Below are 16,573 nucleotides of genomic sequence, written 5' to 3'. Positions count from 1 at the left end.
CCACTGGAAACCAGTGCCCTGGGGAAGCCGCCTGGCTGCTGTTTGAGGGCGAGGGTGGTTTTGTAACACCTGGCATGTGCATCGGCCAGGCTGCATTTTCACGGGAAGAAGCAGGGGCTCAAAGTCCTTTTCCCTGGGTGCAATGATGCTGCAGATGGAGGCATCAGGAAGGGCGGGGAAGAGAGAAGGCAGGTTTTCAGGGGGTGAGGCAGGAGGGCAGAGGTAAGAGATGATGGGGCGGAGGGAGGAGTGGGGCAGGGGTGCCGGAGGGGGACTGCTGCCAACCTCACTGTCTCTTCCAGCACGTGGAGCCGCCCAATGCTGACCAGACCTCCCTCGGGCGGGAAGGAGGGTGTCGCCGGCTCGCCCCATCGTCCCGCCAGCCCCTGACCAGAGATGCGCCTGCAGAGCCAGCGCCCTGCCCCGCGGTGCCCGCTGCCCCCCAACGCCAGCCCCCCACCCCGCACCCCTTCCACCGCCCCCTGGCCTGCACCATGACAGGGGTCCTGCCGGTTTCCTGCGGAGGGGTGCGTGGCAGGCAAGGGGGCTTCAGCTGAGGAATGGCCTCGCTGGACCTGCCGTACCGCTGTCCGCGCTGCGGGGAACACAAGCGTTTCCGGAGCCTGTCCTCCCTGCGAGCCCACCTGGAGTACAACCACACCTATGAGACCCTCTACGTCCTGTCCAAAACCAACAGCATCTGCGATGCTGCCGTCTTCCCCCTGGCATCCGACACCACCCTGCTGACCCCGGCGGCGCGCCGGGACTACTTCGAGAGCACGTCCTTCCAGGGCAAGGAGCAGCGCTTCGCCTGCGACCTCATCCCGGCCGACGAGCTGGAGCCGGCCTCCTCACCGCGCTACGTGCACGAGATCGAGATCCCGCTGACCGAGATCTTCACCCGCAAGGCCATGAGCTCGGCCGGCACGCCCCCCGCCAGTGCCGCAGCCGCGGCCGCCGCGGTGGATGCCGTCTATGAGGAAGGCTTGACCCGCCTGAAGATCCGGGCTTTCGAGAAGCTGGAGGTGGACAAGCGGCTGGAGAAGCTGACGGAGGAGGTGGAGCAGAAGATCGCCTCCCAAGTGGGCCGGCTCCAGGTGGAGCTGGACCGGAAGAGCTCCGAGCTGGAGAAAGCCAAGCAGGAGAGCGTGAGGCTGAGCCGGGAGAAGCAGGAGCTGGAGGACCGGGCCACCGAGCTCTCCCGGCAGGTGGACGTCAGCGTGGAGATGCTGGCGTCTCTCAAGCAGGACTTGGTGCTGAAGGAGCAGGAGCTGACCCAGAAGCAACAGTGAGTCTCTCTGCGGGGAGGGCGGAGGGTGCATGCTCCCCGGCATGCTCCCCTCCTTGTCCCGTGCATGCATGGCCTTGCATCCGTGTCACTGTGCATGCGCGTCTGTGAACGTGCAGGTGCGAGTGTGTTTCCATAGATATGCGTGTGCCGCAGGATGCTGCCGGCGGGGAGAGTGGTAATTTAATCAGGGTCCAAAGGGGATTGGGCAAATTGACATAGGCCACGTATTAAACCGCCTAGTTTGGGCTGCAGTCTCCAAATGAGCACACTGAATACTGGAAGGTATCAGAGGAGAGCCACGGGTCAGTCTGGACAGGCCCTGAGTAAATCCCCTTCCCCTCGACCTCTGTGCCACCGACATGACAACGGGCTGGAGGGACCTGTGGTGTGACCCGGTGTGGCAGTGCCACGTGTACATGCATATGCATGTTGTGTAAGTGTGCAAGCTAGCCTCCAGAAACCCTGCTAAGGCCAGCATGCCATCATCATGGGCCAGCACCTTGGCTCAGTAGAAGTCGCCCTGTTGGCTGCACGCACAGTTTGTGGGAGCCCTTCTGCTGGCTTTAGTTGTTGGACGTTAGCTCCAATGCTGAAGCAGGAGATTGAATATCTCATGCAACTGTGGCTCTTTACTTGTCCATGCGAACGTCCAATCTTGCATGAGGACAGGGGTCCTGCTGAGGCCACTTTAATCTGAGCCGCAGACATTAGAGATGAGAACGGCCACCCCACCCACGTCTGATAGCCTAGTACTGGGCTGTTTCCCCCAGCAGCTTGTCCAGGGCTCTGCCCTTTCTCGTTTTAAAGTGCTCCAAATGAAGCAGTTTCCTCTCCTTCATTGCCATCCTCATCTCACCTGAAATCCCTTCCCCTCCTGGGAGTGAAGACCCTCCCACCGATCAGGGTATCTAAGTTTCCCACTCATCGCCTATCCAAACCGGAATGGTTTCATGATAAATTATCACTTGAGCTGGAAAAGGTAGAGGTCAGCCCAAGGGCTGCAAGGGGAGATGTTAGGGGCTGGTGTTGTACAGGGGAATATCACGTGAGAGGGAGGTTACTTATGGAGTGCATCAAGTATCAGCCCTTGGGACAACTGTGTTTAATATTTTGGTTAATGGTATCTGTGCGGCTCATTCCATGATATGATCTACTTCTCTGCTGGGGTGTCCGTGCCAGATAAAGGCATTTCTCAGGCTGGTAAGGTGGGTATCAGGAAGGTTGTATCAAAGGGCCTGACTATAGAGTACAGCTCTCTTGGTGTGTCTGGGGTGGTTGCTGGTTTTGTGGACACACGTGTGGCAGTCCATTGGTTTTCTGTATAGGGTGGTTTGTCGGGTGCCATCCCAGGTGTGCAACGTGGTAGTCAGAAAGTCGATGCTGGTGGAGGGGTATGCAAAGAGAGTTTGGCGGAAGGGCAGGAGTTGCTGAATCTGTGGCGGAAGTCAACAAGCAAGTCCAGGCGTTCGGTCCAAATGATGAAAAGATCATATATGCAGTGATACGTACTGGGATGATGTGGTTGGGGCTGGTCCTGCTGGTGTGGCAGCTGGACTTGGCTCCCCGGCAGCCCCTGCCGCCACTGTCTGGGGACAGGTGCGTGCCTCACTGCCACCATTGGACCCTGGCTCTGCTGCCCAGGCACCCCATACCCATCCACCCGGCATCTGCTGCTCCATAGAGACTGGCCCTGGACCCCCATGGGCAGAGCGCGCTCAGCCGGGTGGGTGGGATGGGGCCACGGGCAGGTGGGAAGCAATGTCTAGGAGCAGGATAGGCGGGCAGAGGCCAGGGCTGGGATCATGGGGCGGTGACTGTGCTCAGGGCAGAGCCGCAATCCACTCCCCCAGCTCTTCCCTGTGCTGGGCACCAGTTCCCTGCCCTGCACTTCCCTGGGGAACCAGCACCCCTTGCAGGGATGAGTGGGGAGCGGATAGCAGCTCTGGCCCAGGCCCCAGCCCCACGCTGTCACCACCCCACGGCCCCTTCCCATCCACCCGGCTGAGCATGCAGTGGGTGCCGGGTGGATGTGCCTGGGGATGGATAGGATACATTGGCATCTCACCACCATACCAAGGGGTGTAAACAGGCCAGCACCACTCACCCCTGACCCTCCGTCCCTCAAAAGCTCACTAAACCTCCCGAAGTGGCCCTGCAACCACTGTAATTGCCCACCCCTGCTATAACCTCTCCCAGATCTCAGCCCTCTTTGTCCTTGGCTCTAACTTCTCCCAGATCCCAGCTGGTGTAAATCAGCTTTACTTCCCGGGTGTCAGTGGCACAGCCCGGATTTCCATCCGCAAAGGAGCAACCCCTGACATCTCTCCGCGTTTTCTCTTTGGCCTCACTGCTGCTCGCGACGCCACCTGATTCAGGGTGATCTGCAGATTGAACAGATGCGACGTCTGCGCTGACTTCCACCTTGTTAATGAGGATGTTAAATAGGACCGGACATCAGCCCCGACCAAACCCGCCTGTCTCTCCCTCGCTTTGCTCCATTGCCACATAGCATTACCCTTTCTTTCTGGCCTCCCGGGCAGTTTTCAATCCACGCGACAGCGCTCCGATTTCCGCCGGCTTTCATTAGCTTCTGAGGAAGGATTTGCGAGTCGCGCGGCGCAGCGTTTTACCCCAGATCTGAATCTGTCGTGTTGGCCAGCTCCCTGTCATCCGCTGCATTTGTAGTGCCGTCGACCAGGTGATCAGGGCTGTCGGGCTGGATTTACACCTCAAACCTGTCAGCATTGCCTGCTCGCGCTGTGTCTGTATTACCCGGCTACTTGGGATTTTCTTTTCTCCTTGCTGTGGACTTGTCAGGGTCCATTGCTTTTCCCCGTCTTCCAGGCTGTTCCCCTTTGCTTGTGACTTCTCACCTGGACTTGCTGGTAGGGCAGCGGGTTGTACTGCTCCCCTCGGCCGTGGGGTTGGTGGACGTTCATGCTTTCTAGAGATTTCCTTCCCCTAATGTTCATCCTAATTGCTCCGGGTTTTCCATGGCATTGAGGAAAAGGGCCCAGCATCTCTGCCCATACCAAGTCATCCATCCCAGCACTCTCCCCGCTTACTGACAGCTCAGGTTTCCCCCAAGCGTCTCTGGATCCCGGCCACAGCTGCAAATGTTCTTCATGCTCCCTTTAATGCCTTGGGCTTGTCGTAACCTCTGCAGCTGTGGGTTTGGTTGTTTTTTTTTCCCTGGTATTCTTTTTTTCTACAAACTGAATAGACTCTTGTGTTTTCTCACCATGCTTTGCCCTTTTGCATTTGTACTCTGCCTGCATGTGTGGCAGAAATGCCACCGTCTGTGTCTCCCTCCAGAAATCTGTCCCAGTCGGCTTGGGACACTGGGGGCAAATTCCTGAGGGGGGAGGGATTTTCCTCCCTGCCTACGTGACAAAAGCCTGGTGCCGAGGGTGTGGTCCCTCTGGTCACCTGAGTGGGGGAGGGAAAAGCCCCTGTGCATCTGCCCAGGTAACCAGTGATGCTTTTTAAATTGGTTGGCTAGGAGGCCGCTTAGAAGAGACACATGGAGTCCGGAAGGTGGACAGGCGTAGTGAGGTGGGAGGTTAGTCGGGGGAGCTCCTGCGTTGAGCCTCCCACCTCCTTACGCCCGTCTGCCTTCCAGACTCCACGTGTCTCCCCAGGGGCGCCTAAGCCTTGGCAGACCCCCTTTCAAGCCCCACCACAGAGTCTGGGGGGTAATGTGTGCTGCCACCACCCCGAGAAGGGACTGTCTGGGTCCTGTGTCCTTGGGGAAACACAGGCCTAATAGTCCTATGGGTACTCAACCCAAAACAAGCACTTGGGGCACCTCCCCAAGTCAGGGGCCAAAAAGGATAGTCTCCCTTAGTCTGCAGACCTAAGGGGCCTCCTAGGCATAATTAAACCCACCCCTCAAGAAGTCTCCCGCACTAGGTACAAAGGAGAACTTTATTGGTTACAAAGGGTAGGGTTACAATAAGGTAAGAGGTAGAGCACTATCAAGGGATTACCATTGAGCAAAACAGACTGGCTGAGGTCGCCGTTTGATACACAAATGCATCACTGGGAGCTGCCTAGCCCTCTAGAAACACTTACAAGTATCATCCAGAAGATGGTAGAGATCTGGCTCAGAGATTTCCAGAGAGAGAGTGTTTCAGTTGGATCAGACTCTCTCCCTGTGTCCTGGTGTTTGGGCCATGCTGGTAAAATGGTTTCTCTCCTCCTTCTTCTTGGACCAGGCCCTTATACAGCCTTTCTGACCTCAGCAGCCCGGTCCAAGAGAAGCCAGCAGTGTTGGCAACTAGCCAACCAATTTTAAAAAGCATCACTGGTTACCTGGGCAGGTGAGATGGGGCCTTTCCCTCCCCCACTCAGGTGACCAGAGGGACCACCCCCCTCCCCTCGGCACCAGGCGTTTATCATGTAGGCAGGGAGGAAAATCCCCCCTCCCTCAGGAATTCAACCCCAGTGTCCCAAGCTGACCGGGACAGGTTTCTGGAGGGAGACACAGATGGTGGCATTTCTGCCACACGTGTACATGCAGATGTGTATGTGTGCATATGTTTGTGGACTGACTTGGGACTAACTTTAGTGCTAATGCGCTTTAATGCCTGCTTACTGCTCAGTAATGTACTGCGCAGTAAATTTAAGCCGGTGTAAATGCACGTATAGACACGCTATGTGGTGAGGAGCTTGTGAGGCAGATGGATGTTTCACAGTGATCTTTGCCCACCCAGAAGGCTTTGCTGGTTATGGAAACAAGCCCCAAGTTGAAGGCTGGATGTCTGTTTTTCTCTAAAATCTCCTTGTCAGCTCCAGGGATGGATGCAGATCGTCCTGTGCAGGTTGGACCCTGGGAAGGGCATCTGTAGGCAGTTTTAGCCACAGTGATGTTGAGAGGTGGTAGGGTCTTATTTGCTTCCACTGAGGCACTTCTATCCACTGGGGGCAGGAGTGTGTCCTCTCTTATACTGGTGTAAACCGGCTGTTAGCCCATTCTGCATCCTCCAAAGTGTCGGTGTTAGGCGGGGGCTGTGACCTGGCAATGTTTGCATCACAACTCTGGGCAAATCTGATGTCATCGGGTGCACGTTGTGACATGTGGGGGTGTGACATGATGTAGCCACTTAGGTCCCGGTGTAAGGAGGCTGGCATGGCATGGCATGGCAACAGTGATGGCGATTCATGTGTCAGCAGGGCGGTGGGTTTGCCCGTGTCTGAGGGCCCGATGCCGTTTGTGCTGCTGTAGGACAGGGATTCTCCACCTCATTGGACTCCAGGCCCCTCTTATAAAATGCCAGCTCTTCATTTCTCGACTACAGAAAAATACCCGAGCCTGTTGCGGAGAGCTCAGCCAGCACGCAGCAGGGCAGAGTGGCTTTGACGCTCTGGATTCCTACTTAAAATCCATGAGTTCATCTTGTGAATCACATGTAGGTGTTTGCACACCTATTGCACTACATCCAGCAGCACCCTTTAAAGGACGGCACAGTAACCCATAGGAGCATGGACTCCGTGGTTGAGAATCGCTGCTGTAGGGCATCAAGGTATCACGACCCCGGCACCTTGAGGGTGATGCCGGTCAAGCTCGGTGAAGTCAATGGCTGGATTTCATGGGACTTGCATGAGCTGTGTGTCAGGCCCATGGAAACAGGGCTCTGCTACATAGGGACAGCATTGCCACTTGAACACAAGCCAGGCTCCCAGCCCCCTGGGCTGGCAGCAGAGAGAAAGCGAGAGCGGCCACCCTGCCGAGTAGGAGGGTCCTTCCTGGCTGAGTCCCCAAGTCACCAGTCTCCCAAGCGATAATCCAGACATACCCAGCCTGGAGCCTTTCTGTGCCTGGGCTGCTCCAACCTGTCTCCCAGGCTGAGTGTGGAGGATTTGGATAGAAAACTGGCTGATTGTCAGGCTTAATGGGCAGTAATCAATGACTCAATGTCTAGTTGGCAGCTGGTATCAAGTGGAGTGCCCCAGGGGTCAGTTTGGGGGCCAGATTTGTTCAATATCTTCATCAATGACCTGGAAGACGGGATGCAGCGTGCCCTCAGCAAGTGTGCAGATGACACCAAGCTGTGGGGAGAAGCAGTAGATACTCTGGAGGGCAGGGGTGTGATTCAGAGCGACCTAGACAAATGGGAGGATTGGGCCAAAAGAAATCTCATGAGGTTCAACAAGGACAAGTACAAAGTCCTGCACTTAGGAGGGAGCAATCCCATGTACTAGGACAGGCTGGGGGTGACGGGCTGGGCAGAAAAGGACCTGGGGGTGACAGGGGACAATAAGATGGAGATGAGCCAGGAGTGTGCCTGTGTTGCCAAGAAGGCTACCAGCATTCAGGGCTGCATTGGTGGGAGCATTGCCAGTAGGTCAAGGGCAGTCATTCTTCCCCTCTGTTCAGCACTGGGGAGGCTACATCTGGAGTCCCGTGTCCAGCTGTGGGTCCTCACTACAGAAAGGATGTGGGCACATTGGAGACAGTCCAGTGGAGGGCAATGAAAATAGTTGTGGGACTGGGGGACAGGACTGGTGAGGAAAGGCTGAAGGAACGGAGCTGACTGAGTCTGCAGAAGAGAAGACCAAGGGGGATTGAATAGCAGCCTTCACCTCCCTGCAGGGGGGCTGCAAAGAGGATGGAGCTGGGCTGTTCTCAGTGGGGGCAGATGACAGGACAAGGAGCAATGGGCTCAGGCTGCAGCAAGGGAAGTTGAGGTTGGATATTAGGAAAAACTGTCTCACGGGGAGGGTGGTGAAGCACTGGAGCAGGCTCCCCAGAGAGGTGGTGCAGTCTCCATCCTTGGAGGTTTTGAAGACCCAGGCAGACAAAGCCTTGTCTGGGATGATGGAGTTGGGGCTGGTCCTGCTTGGAGCAGGGGGTTGCACTAGATGTGACCCCCTGAGCTCCCTTCCACCCTCCTGTCTGTGATTCTGCAATCCTCAGAGCATGCAGCGAGGGCTGCATGTGAACCCGGCTCATTTCAAAACAGCCTCTCGCCACCTTTAGTCCAAAGGGCCAGCTGCACAGAGCGGGACTCTCTCCCCTGGCTTCATAATCAATACACTCTGCAGCACCAGAGCCAGACGCTGTCTCAGGAGACCTGCGGCAGATCACAGTCCGGTGGAGGAGAGGAAGTGCCAGCGCTCCCTCCCCCAGCACAGCTGCTGCCAGGAAGGTGACCAAGAGGTTTAACCTCTGCACCCATCGCTGGAGCTGCTACCCTGGAAATGCAGCCAGCAGGGACTGGCCTAAGACTAGCACCGGTCTGAGTCCACCTACAGCGGTGAGGTCTTTTAGGCCCTGCTGATCCAGGCTGATCCTGAACTAGATGCCTAAATGGGAGAGGTGTCTGGGCTCGTCCCAGACTGCTGCGACAGCGTTCGGCACTACTAACCCTGAAGCCCTGCTTTGACGTAGGAAGGTGGGGCTGGATGCCCCAAGCTACTGAGTGCAGCCCCTGGCTCTCCATCACCTGGTCCTGTAATCCTTGCTTGATGCTTAGCGGCAGGCCTGGAGGTCGTTACAGCCACCTATTGCCGTTGCTCAATGGTGCATGTATAATTTAAAGGGCGATCTTGCGCTTTCCGAGCGGAAAGTTTTTCAAAGCCGCTGTCCTCTGCACAGTCCCGGCTGTTTTTCTCTTCCTAGACATGAAGTCCAGATTTTCTCGCAGGGGTGTCAGGGCTGACTCCCAAAGGGGCAGGATATCATCATCATTCATTGAAGCAACAAGCAGCCATGGTCCCTGGGCCTGGAGCATCCAGGGGTGCTGGAGGGGTGGGGGGCTTTCAGGGACTGATGTGCATAGGACTAACGAGCCATGGAGCAGCCTGCTTTCTAATAGGACACTGTTAAGTGAACCTCACTGCTCCTAGAGCACTGTCCTGAGTCAGGGAGAAGCAGCAGATCCTGTTTTCCACCTGCTCGGTGCCGGCAGGGGTCCTGTCCCGGGCAGGGTGAGGGAAAGCTGCCTTGTGTTGGCTTCTCCTCCCCCCCTGACAGATCTGGCCTGGCCCCAGAAGCCTCCTGGCTGTGTTTAAAGTGAGAAATCAGTGTGGTGATGGTGAGGGCTGGGCCTGGGCTGCAGCAAAGCGTGGTTGGTGATGTTTTCCCCTGCAGAACAGTGCCCCAAGGCGGGCAGTGCTGCCGGAGGGGTCAGACACGATGCCCTCCTTGCAAGAGGAGGAGCGTAGGCTGCTCCATGCCCAGGGCGGGATGTGCCCATTTGGACATCTGGACATGGCACTACTCTGGTTTTTTGTGCTGTCGAACCGCTGCTGTGTCCCACCCCAGACCCAGCTGCATTTCAGCAAAGTGATTTCTGCTTTCTGTAGAGCCTGGTTTGTCACTGCAGGCTCGAGTGAAGCCCCCTGCTCGCTGGCAAGGCCCCCTTCCCTTTGTGTTATGCTAGGCAGAGGCTGTGGGGTGGAATGAGTGTGTCCGGTCTCAGCCCAAGTCACAACTGGATCGGGTCCCCTTTCGGGAGGTTTCCTTAGGGGCACTGAGGATGACAGATCCCCTTACCCTGAATCAGCACCCCTCACACACAGCCCGTGGGGAAAGAGCACGATGAGGCGATGAAAGGTCTCACTTAGAGGTACGTCGATATATTGGATCAGCACCGATAAAATGGAAATTTTTATTATCGGCTATTGTTTTTTTGGGCTGATAATGTTCTCCAATAATTACCAGCATGCCTTCTGGCTGGGGCCCCTGGATGCCTGGGTTCCCTCTTGCCCATGGGGTTGGGGCCCCAGGTACACCCCTATCCCCTCACCAGCGGAGCAGCTGGCGCAGTGACCCGGGCACTGGCCTAGGAAGCCCTGGCACATCTTTGCGGGGAGTATTGCAACCCTCTCAGGACTCTTTGCCAGCCTGGTCTCTGCCTATCGGACTGCTGCTATGTTCCACCCCAGACCTGGCTGCATTTCAGCAAAGTGGAGTGAGGGGGGAGAGGCTCAAGGACTGGATGGGGCATCCTTTTGCCTCTCACCTCCTTGCCAGGGACCTCCCAAGCAGTTGGGTGGAGGAGGGAGGCTCGGGCGGTGGAGTGGAACAGGGTGACCTAGTAAAACCTGAATGCAGAAAAGGCCAGAGTTTGGGATTCACAGCCTGCAGGGCAGCACCAGCTCTCTGGGTACAGGTGGAGGAGGGATCCTGTGAAACTGGGCAGAAGTGATTGCAGCCAAGTTACCGAGCCAGGATCCCAGCCCTCAGCTTCATTGCAAACCCTGGGGTGACCTAGCAGCTATAATGCAGCTCTGGAAGCCAGCATTCGATTCTTCCACCTACCGGGGATGTCCTGGGCAGGTCATCTCCACCTCCCCCTCTCTAAAACAGAGGTGGCAACCACCACCTGCCTTCCTGGGGTGGGTCACTGGCTGCCAAGCTCACCGGGCTCTGGGGTGGAAGGCGCTAGCTGAGATATTAAGAGGTATTGCAATCATTGAATCATAGAAAATGAGGGATGAAGGGAGCTCAGGAGGTCACATCTAGTGCAACCCCCTGCTCCAAGCAGGACCAGCCCCAACTCCATCATGCCAACCAAGGCTTTGTCAAGCTGGGTCTTCAAAACCTCCAAGGATGGAGAGCTCACCACCTCCCTGGGGAGCCTCTTCCAGTGCTTTACTACCCTCCTAGTGAGGAAGCTTTTCCTAATATCTAACTTCAACTTCCCTTGTTGCAACTGGAGCCCATTGCTCCTTGTCCTGTCATCTGCCCCCATCCTCCATCCTCTTTGCAGCCCCCCTGCAGGGAGGTGAAGGCTGCTATTCAATCCCCCTCGGTCTTCTCTTCTGCAGACTCAATCAGCCCATTTCCCCCAGTCCTGGCTCAAGGTCAGGCTGTAGCAAAGCAGCAGGGCTTTGCATTAGATGCTGCACTGATGCACTGGTGTATAATGGCATTGTAGCTGCTGTAGAGTTAATGGGATGTAGCTCTTACTGGATGTTCAGCATCCAAAACCCCTAGCTGGGACTCCCCTCCCATTAGACCCCTCTCCCTTCTTGCTGCAATTGAAACAGGACCCTCTCCCCTAAGGCAAGGTGCTCCGGACCCCTTAGCCCTAGGTCATGACCCCCATGACCTCCCAGCGGAGAGCCTGTGTCCCAGTTGGCTCGGAAAATCTCAAGTGGAGATCCACGGTACCCCACATTACTGCCATGGCCAGCAGAGAAAGCCTGGCCCATGCCCATGCGCCCTATGAGCTGCCCAGGCCCTAGTGATGGATGGCCTTGAATGGAATTAGCCCCATTAAGGTGTCAGATTTAATAGATGAATTAGGCAGCAAAGAGGGATGTATTTCAGGAGAGACAGTGCCAGGTCTGCTCACCCCCGCTCAGCGCAGTCTCCTGAGCGCTTCGGCCGTGCGACTGTCTGGGGCCGAGTCCGCAGCCAGCCGGGGTTACTGGAGCGCAGAAGCTGCGTTCATTTAGGCTGAGACAGCCAGATCCCATCGATCAAGCGCTGAGCCAGGGAGAGCCCTGAGTTCCCCGCCTGCTTCGCATCCAGCAAACACAGGAGCTTAGAAAACACGGCTGGCAGAGCCCACGGGTCAGCTAGTCCAGCGCCCGCTCAAGGCAGGATCATCCCTATTAAATCCTATAGAGATCTGCTTCCTTATAGGATGCCCGTGCCTGTATCTGGACTCCTAGGACATTGGATTGGCCTTGTCTAGAGAAGCTCTGGAGGTGGGGACACTGGGAGGCAGCCAGTTTGGGGTCGGGATGGTGGGAGAGGTTGAGAATTTGGGGTGTGGGCTGTGAAGCCAGGCTACCGTGAGAGGGGGGATGATGACGAAGCAACCCCATGGACTGCTAGCATAAGTGGGTGATGATGCCTCAGGGACCACTCAAGGAGGCTGCTGCTGTGTTCACCTCTGCTTCTTCCCCCGCCAGGGAGGTCATCCAGATAGACCAGTTCCTGAAGGAGACGGCAGCCCGCGAGGCCAACGCCAAGGTGCGACTCCAGCAGTTCATCGAGGAGCTCCTGGACCGGGCCGACCGGGCGGAGAAGCAGCTCCAGATCATAAGCAGCAGCTGCAGTACCACCCCCAACGGCAGCCTGGGCAGGTGCAGCGCACCTGGCTCCAAGGGCCCCAGCCGACAGGTACGCCCCAAAGTTGTCCGTGGCTTGCCATGCCGGTGAGGAAAGCAGGGTCCGGCTGGGATACAAGGAGCGCGGTTGCTAGAGCAGGACCTCTCCCTTCCCGCTCCTGTGGGGTGTAAAGCCCGCATACATCAAAGCCAAGCAGCATTGCATGGATGAAAGGCCACCTATGAGCATGCCTGGCTGCTTGGGGTGGGTGGGAACTGTCAGATCAGTGGCGGACAGATATGAAGGCTCCCCTGGTGCTTTGAGCTGCTACCGCTCAGTCCAAAATTGCCAAATGGAGTAGCTACAATCAGGGTTGTAAAAGAAAAACCTTCTTTTGGCTCTTTGTTTAAGTTATTCCTTCACTGCCATGGACAGGGTTTCACTCTCTGGTCTTCTTTCCCTTCCTTCTTCCACAGCGGGACAGGCACCCCGGCTCGGGGGCAGCTGCGCACAGCTCCTACGTCGTTTCCAATCAGAGGTCCTCCTCCAGCACTGGGTAAGCTGTATGGGTACGCATTGGCCACAGCTGTCTCTCTAGTCCCCCTTCTCCCATGCAGAGGTGGGGGTGCTTCCTGGATGCTCGCAGGCTGGGACCATTCATTTTATGTGGGCATTTGAGTCCATGCACCTTGTGCATTGGGGTCTCTGGGCAATCCCAGAGCAGGGTGCGAATGACTCCAGCACAGGGCAGCATTGGCTCAGTGCATATTCCTGGTGGTGATTACAGAGCGGGAGAAGCCTGTGCTTTCTTTCCACTCCACTTCTCTCCATCATCAGTGGCTGTCTGCCATGCCCCACAGGGGCTGTCTTCCACGACACTCCTGAATTTCCATCTCCTTTGCGGGGGGAAGAGCTGTGCCTTGTGTGGGGCACGAAGAACACCCTGTATGGCTTCCGTCTTCTTGTTCTGGCTTCCACATTTGGTTGTGGGTCCTTACCTGCTCATCCCAAGGCCTCTAGCAGCATCGTGAGAGCCAGAGATCCCTGTAACCATCTCATCACCGTCTCTGTGCATTGCTGAGTTGTTGGCATGCTTTGAAGTCGAAGATCTGCAGGGACCCATCAAGAGGAGCGGTTTTTTCCCTGCCTTGTCTTGCCATGATGCAGCGAGAGATGCTGGGGCGCATGTCTAGGATGTCAGGAAACTTCACTTGCCAGGATGGGGATGTTTTGACACCTCCTTTCTTTTTATAGCATGTTTCCAAGCCGTCAAGGTGCTTCTGACCTAGATGGGAAGCTGGAGGTGCCTCTGAATGGTGCGGGTATCTCTATGGGGCTTAATTGGGTGACACACTAACACCTGGTCAGACCTGGGATCCCTTTGATACTAGTGCAACCCCCTGCTCCAAGCAGGACTAGCCCCAACTACATCATCCCAGCCAAAGCTTTGTCTAACTGGGTCTTCAAAACCTCCAAGGATGGAGACTTCACCACCTCTCTGGGTAACCTGTTCCAGTGCTTTCAGACCCTCCACGGGGTCATCTAGTCCAACCCCCTGCTCAAGGCAGGATTATCCCTATCCAAAGCATCCTATATAGTCGTGGTCTAACCTATTCCTAAAACTACACAGTCAACCCTGCTGCATAATCTGTTCCTAAACACAGACAGCAAGTTGAACAGCTACACGGCACATTGTCCAAAGACACCAAAAGCCCCTAACCTGTGCCAGGTAAAGCAGGGGGCAAGAGCTGCCACTGTCCTGGTGCTGCAAGGCTTGTTTAAATGCACTCAAGAGGTCCCAAAAAGAAAGCTGAATAGAGGGGCAAGACCCTGTAGCCAGGAGCAGGAGCATTTGCACAAACCAGTCACCATCCCCAGCCTTGTCTGCAGAAAAACATCCCTGATGTGTAGCAACAGGAGGGGAAAAACATCCTTCCTGGCTCTATGTGGCAGCCAGCCCTGCCTGGCTCAGATGAGCTGTCGCTAAATGACCTTTTTAGGCTATTGGCAAGGAAAGCAGAGACCTCTCTTCCTCCCTGAACTAAGTCATGGTAGGACCAAGGGACATTTTATCATTCTCCCAGCTGGACCGTTGCGTCTGGGGCGGGCAAGCGAGGGAGCCTGGCTGTAGGTCCAGGATGCTGTTTGTCTCATTGCCATGCGTTGTCCCCGTGTCCCCACCTCACTGCCACGTGTTGTCCCCATATCCCCACAGAGCCTCCAGCCGGGTGAAGGCCGTCTCCCAGAGCTCCGGCTGCTACGACAGCGACAGCGCCGAGCTGTACCCGACAGACGAGACCGCCGACGGGCACCACTACCAGGGCCGCGGTGTAGACGGCGGCTTCGAGCGGCCCGGGGTAGCCCGCAGCTCGGGGCTACGCAGACAGGCCATCCAGAACTGGCACCGGCGGCCCTACCGCAACAGCACCGAGGGCGAGGAGGGTGACATCTCCGACGTGGGCTCCCGCACGACCGAGTCGGAGGCGGAGGTGTGGGAGCAGGAACCCCGGCTCCCCACCGAGGCTCAGCAAGCCAATGCCTCGAGGCCCGTGAGCAGCTGCAGGCTGATGGGTGAGGCTGGATTTGGGGGGGCAAGAAGGGAACCCATTTCACCCCAAACAGCAGCTGCATTTGAGACCAATGAGCTCTCAGTCACCAGCAATGAGATGGGGAACTGGATCTGGGAAACTCAAACCACTCTGGTCTGAAGCCAATGCCCCAGTCTGGCAGACGCTGTGCATTTGGGTGAGATGTAATAGCAAGGTCCAGCATGATGCGTCTTGGGCTAATCAGTCTCAGCCACTTCTGCACTGGGGTTCCCAATTAACTGCATCGTGCAGGAAGGGAGACCTGGGTTTCACAGCGGGCAGCACCACTGGAGACTGCAGCTCAGCCTGTAGGTGAGACCGAAAATAGGTGAGCAAGCTGTTTGTCTGGAGGATTCGTGCAGAGCATTGACCGGCCTCATTAGGCCGGCTGTATGCTGGTCCCTTTGCAGAACTAGACAAAGGAGTAGCAAGGGAAGGGCTGTGAGAGTATCACGACTTGGGAAACCATGGCGTTGTCACCTCCAGGAGGAGATAAATAGCAGGGGAGGCGATGGCGAGTCTTCAGACTTCCCCGCGGGCTGATATAAGGGCATTTCTTCTCCCCGGCTCCCAACGCAAGAACAGCGGGACAGTAGGTGAGGCTGAAAGGCGCCAGGTTAAAATGGGTGGAAAGAACAGTTTTCACAGCAGCAATGGTCCAATGAAGAGCAATGAAAATGGTTGGCAGCTGCAGGACAGGACTGGTGAGGAGAGGCTGAAGGAAATGGGCTGATTGAGTCTGGAGAAGAGAAGACCGAGGGGGATTGAATAGCAGCCTTCACCACCCTGCAGGGGGGCTGCAAAGAGGATGGAGCTGGGCTGGTCTCAGTGGGGGCAGATGACAGAAGGAGCAATGGGCTCAAGCTGCAGCAAGGAAAGTTGAGGCTAGATATTAGGAAGAAAGTTTTCATGAGGAGGGTAACAAAACACTGGAACAGGCTTCCCAGAGAGGCAGTGGCATCTCCATCCTTGGAGGTGTTGAAGACTCGGGTAGACAAAGCCTTGGCTGGGATGATGTACTTGGGGCTGGTCCTGCTTTGAGTTGGGGGATGGACTAGATGTGACCTCCTGAGCTCCCTTCAACCCTCATTTTCTATGATTTAATGATTGCAATACCCTGGAGGTCTGGGATGATGCAGTTGGGGCTGGTCCTGCTTGGAGCAGGGGGTTGGACTAGATGTGACCTCCTGAGGGCCCTTCCAGCCCTCATTGTCTGTGATTTTATGTTGGAAGAGGGAGGGGGTTAGCCTGCACGCTTCAAGGGAGAGACAGACGCTACGCATCAGAAAGCAGGATGAGACCTCATGGGGAAGGACATCTCACCCCGTTGGGACTTCCATACTGCCTCCTATAGCACCACAGACGAGGGCCGGAGAGGACTCAGGGGGTCACATCCAGTCCAACCCCCTGCTCCAAGCAGGACTGGCCCCAACTCCATCATCCCAGCCAAGGCTTTGTCTACCCGGGTCTTCAACACCTCCAAGGATGTTGTGCCCAGGCCCAGAGACGGGAGCAGGAGTGACTGGACCTCTGGGTTGGTCCACAGTGGCTCCTAACCGCTTGTGGTGGTTGCCCTGCAGGGAAAGGACATTAATCCCAGCAGACCGGCACCATCTCAGCTGCAACTTTTGGGAGATCTAGTCATCGTCTTCCTCCCTTGTAGACCCGCCGGCTCCCGGAGAG

At 56.4% G+C, this 16,573-nt stretch overlaps 1 protein-coding gene across 2 annotated transcripts in view; it reads left to right on the top strand.

Annotated features, from left to right (window-relative positions):
* Positions 1 to 308: 308 nt before the first annotated feature.
* Positions 309 to 16,573, top strand: part of FBXO41 (F-box protein 41) — a 35,554-nt gene continuing 19,289 nt past the window's right edge. For both annotated transcript variants that reach the window (XR_009459660.1, XM_014597105.3), the window contains exons 1-4: positions 309 to 1,288; positions 12,164 to 12,374; positions 12,779 to 12,858; positions 14,518 to 14,873. Coding sequence is in view for 1 of the 2 variants with exons in the window: in XM_014597105.3 (XP_014452591.1) it covers positions 561 to 1,288; positions 12,164 to 12,374; positions 12,779 to 12,858; positions 14,518 to 14,873 (1,375 nt within the window). In the remaining variant the exon portion in view is untranslated. The remainder of the gene's footprint in view (positions 1,289 to 12,163; positions 12,375 to 12,778; positions 12,859 to 14,517; positions 14,874 to 16,573) is intronic.

This window comes from Alligator mississippiensis, chromosome 2 (genome assembly GCF_030867095.1).
Source record: "Alligator mississippiensis isolate rAllMis1 chromosome 2, rAllMis1, whole genome shotgun sequence".
Classification (NCBI taxonomy): Eukaryota; Metazoa; Chordata; order Crocodylia; family Alligatoridae; genus Alligator; species Alligator mississippiensis.
The sequence above is the reverse complement of the archived record's forward strand: the minus strand, read 5'-3'. Positions and strand labels throughout refer to the sequence as shown.